Source organism: Wasmannia auropunctata, unplaced genomic scaffold (assembly GCF_000956235.1).
Source record: "Wasmannia auropunctata unplaced genomic scaffold, wasmannia.A_1.0 LD336095.1, whole genome shotgun sequence".
Lineage (NCBI taxonomy): Eukaryota > Metazoa > Arthropoda > Insecta > Hymenoptera > Formicidae > Wasmannia > Wasmannia auropunctata.
The window spans coordinates 2,967,961-2,977,706 of record NW_012026795.1 but is presented as its reverse complement, the minus strand read 5'-3'; the positions used below and the strand labels follow the sequence as shown (position 1 = coordinate 2,977,706).

Sequence of the window (9,746 nt, the reverse complement as noted above, 5' to 3'; positions counted from 1 at the left end):
ATCATTGTATAATTGGAGTCATTGTCGCGATCGCGATCGGTGTGTTTCTATTTCCATATGTTTACGATACCGCGTTAGCATTGAATCCAAAAACGGAAAGTCGAAAGGATGAGTCGTGTCTTTGAATTCTACGCCGGTCAAGTAGATGCAAAATGGCGCCTTTGCATATAAGATGGCGGTGGGCATTCTTAAGTTCCCGCGTTGCACGTGGCTGATAAAATCGCTGAGAGATTAAGATGTTTTTAATGTTATCATATGAATGGAGTCGATATCTTTGTTAAAAGATATCGATATACATACACATTTTGTATAGTAGCAATTTTTTAATAATCACGTTAATATATATATATATATTTTTTTGTTAAGTAAATTATAAATAATAGAATTTAAATTTATTTTGCAAGTCACTATATATTGAAAGTAAAATGTACAAAATTGTAAAGATGGAAGGTATATTTAATTGATTATAATACATTTTTAAGGTCATTCTACAATAGCATAAACATAGTTGTAAGGTATAAGTTGTAAGAAACCAATTGGTTTTAATCGATTATTCTCCTTATATTTGACTGATTGGTCAATTTCTTACAAAACACAATTTACGACTTATGCTATTGTAAAACGATCCATAAAATCCCAGATTTTTCAGAAACACTTATAATCTTTTTACAGATGAAAATGAATGACTCCATGGATGGAGGCATGGATAATCCTATGCCCGAAGGGATGGGTGGTGGCATGGGTGGCGGTATGGGCAGCGGTATGGGCAGTGGTATGGGTGGTGGTATGGGCGGCGGTATGGGTGGTGGTATGGGCGGTGGTATGGGTGGCGGCATGGGTATGGGTCGCGGCGGTGCAATGCGAGGAGGTGGAAGAGGAGGTCGCGGTGGTGGCGACAGAAGCATGGCCAATAGATCGCAAGACGTAAGTTCACATCTTATATTCGTTATGGTTTTTTCGTCCGTGGTAACGTGGCTACTACTTGTATATATTACTTCTAGGATCGACTGATGGAGCGCGTCATGGCTATCAGTGGACCCACTCATGAGCTCCCACCACAAGACACGACAGAAAAGAAGTTCAGTGGTCGAAATCGTTTGTACGTTGGAAATTTGACAAACGACGTGAACGAGGAAGAGATTCAGACCTTGTTCCAAAAATTTGGAGAAATATCCGAGTTGTTTGTGAACAAAGAGAAAAGTTTTGCTTTTCTCAGAATGGTAATTATACGAACTATATATAATTATTTAATAATCAAGCAATATTGTTAAATCAATTTTCTTTGTGACAATGTAAGATGATTATAATAATTACCGTTTGACATGAAATGATAAGAAATTTCTGGCTGTATAATTTTGAAATGATTGCACTTTATTGTTATTAAGCTATTTCTTGTTTTGAACTTCAAATCAGACGATGATGGTTCTTGATTTCTGTTTTCAGGATTATAAAGCAAACGCCGATACAGCTAAGCGCGAACTAGACGGTTCAATGCGTAAAGGTCGTGCTCTAAAGGTACGCTTCGCTCCTCATTCGTCGACAATCAAAGTGAAGAATCTAACGACTTGGACATCTAATGAACTCCTTGAGAGAGCGTTCGGTGTCTTTGGCGAAATCGAGCGTGCAATAGTGAAAGTTGACGACAGGGGTAAAAGTACTGGCGAAGGAATTGTCGAGTTTTGTCGGAAACCATCTGCTCAATTAGCCCTGAGAAAATGCACAGAGGGTTGCTATTTTGTCACAGCGTAAGTTATCAATTTTCGATAAAACTTTTTCATAAATCCCCGACGCCACGCTTGTTTGATGTGTTCTAATCTGCAAGTGTCAAGTCAAAATTGTAGGGGTAGAGAGAAATTTAGTTTCACATAGGAAACATGGTTGATTAGTTCCATTAATCGCTGTGTGCTGACTCGTGAAACACATGTTTATTACAAAAAAAAAGATGAATGATATAAAAAAGTGAAAGTGTATACAAGATGTCGAAATTTCTGTTTCAGTTCTCTTCGACCAGTAGTCGTTGAGCCGTTTGAGCAGCAAGATGATGTGGACGGCTATCCTGACAAGAATTTACCACGCAAGAATCCAGAATTTTTCAAAGCGCGTGAAATTGGACCACGCTTTGCACAAGTAGGTAGCTTCGAGCACGAATACGGCACGAGATGGAAGCAATTGCACGAATTATACAAGCAGAAGGAAGAAGCACTTAAACGGGAAATGGCTATGGAGGAAGAAAAATTGGAGGCCCAAATGGAATTTGCTCGATATGAACACGAAACAGAACTCTTGAGGGAACGTATGTATTCTGAGATTATTTAATAATGTGCCGTCTCTTTTTATAATCGTATAAATTATTGTATCTTATATTACAGAATTGCGCATGCGCGAGGCGGATCGTGAAAGGCAGAAGAGAGAATGGGAGATGAAGGAGCGACAAGCCGAAGAGCAGAGGACTCGCGAAGAGGAATTACGACGGCGCCAACAAGAAGAAATGGCGATACGCATCAGGAGACAGGAAGAGGAATTGCATAGACGCCAACAGGAAAACAATTTGTTTATGCAGGTCCGTTAAGTAATTATCTATATATATTCATAAAAATCTGTTTTGGATATTTATAACATGTAGATGAATCAGTGATGTTTGACTTCAGGATGTTTATTATTATTGTATTTTTCTTGAAAGATTCGACATTCAATTATCATGTACTTATATACTTGTATCTTTTTATATTCTAGGAACAGGCAATTCGCAGTGGTGGCAAAAATTATGGGGATTCCGTCAGTAACAATGATCGTGATGGATACGGTCAACCTGATGGTAAGTAAATTAATTTTTATTTTTGGAAGAAAAAAATCGAAATTGCGAAGATGTCAAAACATAGCTGCAATCTATATATTATACATGTATAGTTATATAAAAGAGAGTTCTATATTATTTATTTATGTTCTATATTGTATTATTTGTTCTAAATTATATTAAATATAATTACAACTGTATGTACAAGCTCTAAACTAGCCAAACGTTTACCGTTGAATTATAGAACAATTTATGGCTTGTTTTTTTTTCAGCATTGTGATAATTTTATATTCTATCTTTAATAATATATTTTCGTTATTTTTTTACAGGTGGAAGCGGAATGCCAGTGGTAATGTATCCCTTTCATTTACTATTTTCTTCTATAACTTTTATTACAGCATTAAGTTTTTTCTCGAAACATTTGACTTTTCTATGGATATTTTCTTTTTTTTCCTTCTTGGGCGGTACAATCTCGAAATACATCCTCGTGCGTTTTGCGCAAACCTCATTACATTGAACGGAGTACTATGCCGTGCATGACGAAATGCAATTAGTTATCTTGGTGTATAGCACCATAAAATTACATAAGGAGGGTTGATGAACTCTGATATTATACCCAGTTGAGCATGCTCTTCAACAGAGTTCTAATGTCTGCAAAATTGCAGTAGATAATATTTAATATCTTGCTTTTAATTTAATCCATTCATCTGTATGTATTCATAAAAATCTGTTTTGGATATTTGTAACATGTGGAGGAATCAATGATGTGCTTAATATTTAGACAATGAAAGATGACACTTCAATACTGCATGGAGTGTCAAAATATTAACACTGATTTTAGTTACAAATTCTAAGTGATCTCCATTAACCGGCATTGCCGTTTGCAAAGATCTGTAAACGATTATACAGCTATTTCTGCTATTTAACTTATAAGCATACTTTCTACTAGCGACGAGATACGTTTTTGTTTTGCATCTAATATCGATGCACGGATATTCGAATTTATATATGATCTGTTCTTTATGAGGTGAAATCTTCATCGGAATTACCGACGCCGATGACTTTTATGAAAGTTTTGCTCAAAACCTCCGACTTCTGTGTATGAACCAGCATGCGAACAGCGCAATCTCTAAATTCTATCACAGCGTTGAAGCAAATTAATGAACTGTGACTTTCATAACAAGCATTCTACTATTCTCTGCTGCAAACGTTGCAGCTAGAAATAGCGACCATAATATCATCACCGTTAATCGACAAACGAATAAATTTTACTGAATAAGTTTTGCCCTATACCGATTAAATTATTAATATATATATATATATATATCGGTAGGATATTATAAACAGAGATAAATCTGTCATAATGATATTCTTGATTTTTCGAAATTGACTTGTTTGATCACGCCACACTTGGCTTACGATTGTAATATATAAATTACTAAATATATATTACAATCTATAAACTCTTTATACCTCCGAAAATGAATATTATTTAGATCTACAAACGTACTGCCATATTGGTCTCTCCACATGATTGCAGACAAGAGACTCTGACCTATTATTCTATTATAGCCTTAAGAATAACTCCATTTACTATGGAATATTGACACACTCGTAATTTAGTATCATTATATTTGCTTTATATATACTTTTTGTGATAAAATATGAAAAGAGTGTGGCAAAAGATTCATGAAGTAATACAATTCCATAGTAATTCTATTGACCAAGAAGTGCCCAACTAGATTTTTCTTCTAAATAACTATTAAGCTGTTACTTATAAGAAACTTATAAGAATATTTCCAAAGAAATTTAACCGTTCATGCACATATTTTTTTACAAAATCTCTAAGCAGTTAAATTTGAGTCTTATTTAATCATTCGAAACTTATAATCTTGAACATGATCGTATCTCTTGATACTTGAAAGAACTTTATAGCTAATATTCTTGCATATGTAGATATATGCTCAATGTAGGAATATTTTATGCATAGACACTGATTCGTAATATGACACATTTTTGAAACATTACGAATATAACGAAAATAGAGCTTGCTTCGAGACCTTGATCACGTCTCTTTGCTGCTTGCGTTTGTGTTCGGAGTTTCAGAATTGTGTTGAGCTTAATGTCAGTACTTTACTATTAAGCCTAAGATAATAGAAATTATCTTTGGCGTTTTCTCTCTAATGTAGAAAACTAATTTGCCATATGATAAAATGAATTTACCGTTTTTGTTCAGGAATATTTATTTTATATGCCTTTTACTAAGGTCTACTTCTTTGCTCTGAGATTACTCACGAGGTGAACTCGCTCTCCGAATTTCTACCGAATATATTATATGACTAATAGTTATGTCACACTCTTTGGGGCTGGGAAATGAAAAAAATTCTATTTAAGTCCACACCTTATATAGAATATATAGGCATACAAACCTGCGTTTGTACCATTATTATTTACATCTATGTGCAAATTGAAACATCGATTGCTTCAATTTCTGGCTTATTCATTGCGTGATACGTAAAATGAAATGAATTTTTCTTTCTTTCACGTTGTAGCTAGGATATATATTCCGATATATATTGGTTATATTATTGTCAATAATCCCAATAATGTTAGCAATAATCCCTATATAAATTTATCTTTTAATCGTGCTTCAACTCTAACTTGAAATTCAATTCCATACGGCGTATAGTACTCCGCGATTATATTTAGCGTTACGCTTGATGTGTAATTTCCGAGTTTTTATTTTTGAGTTGAAGTCATGTTTAAAAGAAAAGTGTAATTATTGTACGTGTGCGATACAATTATACAGTTTCGCGCACTGAGCGTATTTGTCTACTCACATATAACACAACAAAGTATTGTCTGTCTACGTTGGGCATTCTCTTGGTCTGATTATTGTCACAGAACATATCCGCCAAAAGAGATATATTAGTAAGAGCAGTTTACTGCCATCGACGACACAAACAGCAATCTAACATTGTGTTTTCCCCTTTCTTTTCTATGTGATTTGACGAAAATTGACGATGACCTGTGCTGCTGTCAAACATGGATGGTCGCCCTGAATCGTACGGAATGTACTTATGGTACATCCGCAATTCACGCGCACACGCGTATCGTGCGTTCCTCTGATGATGAAACGACATTCTCATCAATGATTAACAACAAACTCTCGGCTCCCCTATACGATTCGCATTCTCTGCGCGTTTCTATAGGACCCAAAGTCTTTTATGGACGCGTACAATATGGATCGCGGTAGTCGAGGGGGTTATAACGATGATCGTGGGCAAATAATGGATTTAATGGATATGAGGGTTGACATGGGTAATATGGGTGGCGGTCGTGGAGGTAGTGGTGGTAGTGGACGTTGGCAAGGAAATGACCGAAATCGCCCGGATGATTATCCTACCAAACGCCGACGTTATTAAACATTAAACATGCGCAGTACGAAGTCTTACTTCGCTGACTTCTTAACTAAATCGTACTATGTCCTTCGTTCATTCCTCACTTTTATATTATTTACCTTGGTAATTAACGAGGAAATGGGCAAGGAGTAGTGTTGAGAGAGAATTGAATATCACTTACGAGTATGATGTTTGACATCAATGGCATTAATGTGCTGATTTGAGAAATTCTGCTTGCGAATGAACGATGTATGAGAGTTTGGACTTGAACACAATTATAATATTTCTTTGATACTTTGACGGATTCTGTGTCCTCCAGATGACAATTCCTCTTGAGCATGTATTCCGATTAAATATCAACGATATTATTGGTGTTTTTACAAAAATTAACTTTCATTACTTTATTATACTTTTTAGAAATCTGCTCATTACTTTATTATACTTTTTAGAAATCTGCTATAAATTGCTATTTCGGAAATTCATGCAAAATATCATCAATTAAAAAGCAATAGTTAGCATGCTCCATATTTTATTAGACACAATTCCGCAGTTTCATCTTCGACTCGAATAAAAAATTATAAATTTGAGTCTTTATAATTAATATGTGTATTTATGATATATAAATATGAACGAGATATGGTCTATATGCCCATAAATATTAGACATACAATCATCAATAATTTAGGTTTTCATATTACATTTGTATCACAATTGAGATGCATACATTTATTACAAAGCAAGATTCAAAGTTACAATTTATTTGAAGATTTTGAGAAATGTAAATAACATAAAAATATAATAGCATAATTTTTTTGTTCTACGATGTTTTTGTTCTGAATATCATTGCTCACAGATTTTTATCAGAAATCTGTGTTATTGCTTTATTAAATCGTTCATTCTAAATTTGTACTGTATCATTTAGTTATTCTTTCGATAACAATAGTACTATTCATTTATCATTTAAAAGGCTTTAATTTAATTTTTTGTTATTAACTAGACTAGATTTTTTTGTTAACCTCATTTATTTTTTACTCTTTACCTGAATTATGAAAGTACTATCAATGTATAAGTGTTGACGTAAAAATGTCACGATTAGAACTTAATTTTCCAATTAAAATTTGCAATACGCTTGATTTGTCTTGAAAAGTAGTATTATGTTGTATTTCGTATGTCGAGTATAGTTGGATCATATACAAATTTATCCATTTTGAAATATTTATCTCAGTAATTATCTTAGTATATAAGTTACTATACATACATATATACAAATATATATACATACATATGCAGTACTATTTGCAAATATAATATTCAATACTTTGTGAAGAACCTTAATCTATATAGCAGCGTGATTTAAAAAAATAAAGATATATAATACACAAACGTACATATCTCTAATATCAATCAGTATTACTTTATCTTCTATGAATTACGTACATAATTGATCTTCTATGAATTATAGATTACGACTTTTGCTACTACATGAAATATTACATAAAATATTTGATGATCTCTTAATTTTGCTTTCAGTTCAACGATTTTCTATATCTTCTACATAGGAAAGGTTTGACATATTGATATTTTCAGGCAAAGTTTCTAACAAACATCTTTGGATGTTATATAATTTGTTCCTCTTTGAAAAAGTCTGCGAAAAAGTCTTATTATTTATTATATTTTATACACAGCTTAGAAACGTTGTAGTTTATAATAGTTATGTTAATAGACAAGACAATACGTTACGAAAATATATATAAAGCAAAGCGGTCTGAAAGTTTCCTATACTGGTTGAAATTTTTTTAATGTAAATTTCCTAATAGGTAATTATATCTAAAACAGCTTTTAAAAACTTGAGAATTTGAATTTATGTAATTACCTAATTATAATTATCATCTTATGTTTTTTTTTTTATGCAATAGATATGAAGAAAAAGAAAGATGTTTTTTATAAGGACTGTATTGTAATGCTTGTGATTAAAAAATCCTGTACAATTTTTTTTGTAATTTTTTTATTCTATTTATACTATTGGTAATTTTGTCTATTCGTTCGAGTCTTTAAGAATCATGCATAATGAAAGAAAAGAGTATTTTCCATCTTCAAGAATCTTTCACGTTCCAGTGCTTAATATTATTCCAGTGTTAAATAATATTTATTTAGAAACTGAATATAATTAATCAAGACTATTTTAACGGAGAGGAGACTACAATCACAAGATAGGCTTACTTACTCGAAACTGCTAATCAATGAACTACCTGTTAACGAGGTGAGTAGATTTTGTAAAACTATTATGCGTAATCTTATTTTAATCTTCGGGTGGGACGTTAAACATTAAGCAAAAATTACAAAGTCATCATTTATTAATCACTCAAATAAAAGTATCATTAATTATTTCTTAAATTATTAGTTTTTGTTATATGATTCTCTCTTTCAGTACATTATATTATGCGCTAGAGAGAAAGAAAAGGAGAGTGGACTGAGGATTACTTTGTAATGTTTGCTGACACACATTACTGTTGATTGGAATTTATTATAATGTGCAACTAATATATAAATAGGTGACTTTACATCTCGTAATACTTTCATCTCCGACTCGCTTAAGAAGAAAAACATGAAATCTTGTTCTAAATAATTATGTGATGAATGAAGCACTTATCAGCCTAGACAGCACTTCTTTTCACCTATGACAACCACAATATCTGTTGCTTTATGAAAGGGTTGTCTTGGTTTAGCTATTGAAATCTAGGCTGTGAGGACAGATAATTAAGTAACATGTATAACAAATTCTTACTTTGTGCCACTTTGAGTGGTAAGGAATACTCGCGATGAGTCTTGTACATCAATTCTGACAAACGATTTTATTATATAGCGATGATCGAAAAACAATTTCGTGAAATGGAAAATAGGCATTGACTATATAATGACTGATAGGAAGGAAATGTTTTTAGCATGCAAGGATATTGTATCTCGAATAAAAAAACAACACTAAATGGAGAAACGCAGATATTTGTAATTTACTAATTCTTGAGATATACGATGCAACTTTAAAAAATATTACGTGATGATAGAATGTACGTGGAAATCTGAGAAAGTTTCAGAGATTTAAAAAAAAGACTAAAAAATAATCTCCATGCTTTTAATACACCAGTTTTAAAAATTATATATATATCTTTGATACGAACATAGAAAAAGATTCTCTCACATTAAAAACTCGCTTTATTAAAAACGAAATTATTGTAGAAAATACGAAACTTATATTTTGAATCTTACTGAGATTTTTACGTATTTTTATAATTATTGCCGTGTTATACCACAGAATATTAGAATATACTAAAAAATTGCTTCGGCTAACAGAATTTGCAATTATTTTGGAGCACAAATTAGAAATAATTGTTAAATATATCTGATTTATTTTAAATGGAATTTAAAAATTTTTTCTAATTGACGATACAATTTAATAAATGCATAATATCTTTATAAATGTTCATGCAGTTTCAGTTTGTCATATTTCAGTATATATTTAACATATATTTTATATGATTTATCATTAAATTATT

The 9,746-nt window shown here is 32.2% G+C and overlaps 1 protein-coding gene across 1 annotated transcript in view; it reads left to right on the top strand.

The window, feature by feature from the left end:
• The first annotated feature begins 672 nt into the window (after positions 1 to 672).
• Positions 673 to 9,746, top strand: part of LOC105462724 (hrp65 protein-like) — an 11,028-nt gene continuing 1,954 nt past the window's right edge. Inside the window, exons 1-8 of the mRNA XM_011709549.1 lie at positions 673 to 924; positions 1,002 to 1,220; positions 1,444 to 1,745; positions 1,998 to 2,293; positions 2,370 to 2,560; positions 2,734 to 2,815; positions 3,124 to 3,143; positions 6,007 to 8,455. Of these exons, the coding sequence (XP_011707851.1) occupies positions 673 to 924; positions 1,002 to 1,220; positions 1,444 to 1,745; positions 1,998 to 2,293; positions 2,370 to 2,560; positions 2,734 to 2,815; positions 3,124 to 3,143; positions 6,007 to 6,219 (1,575 nt within the window). The 3' untranslated portion in view covers positions 6,220 to 8,455. The remainder of the gene's footprint in view (positions 925 to 1,001; positions 1,221 to 1,443; positions 1,746 to 1,997; positions 2,294 to 2,369; positions 2,561 to 2,733; positions 2,816 to 3,123; positions 3,144 to 6,006; positions 8,456 to 9,746) is intronic.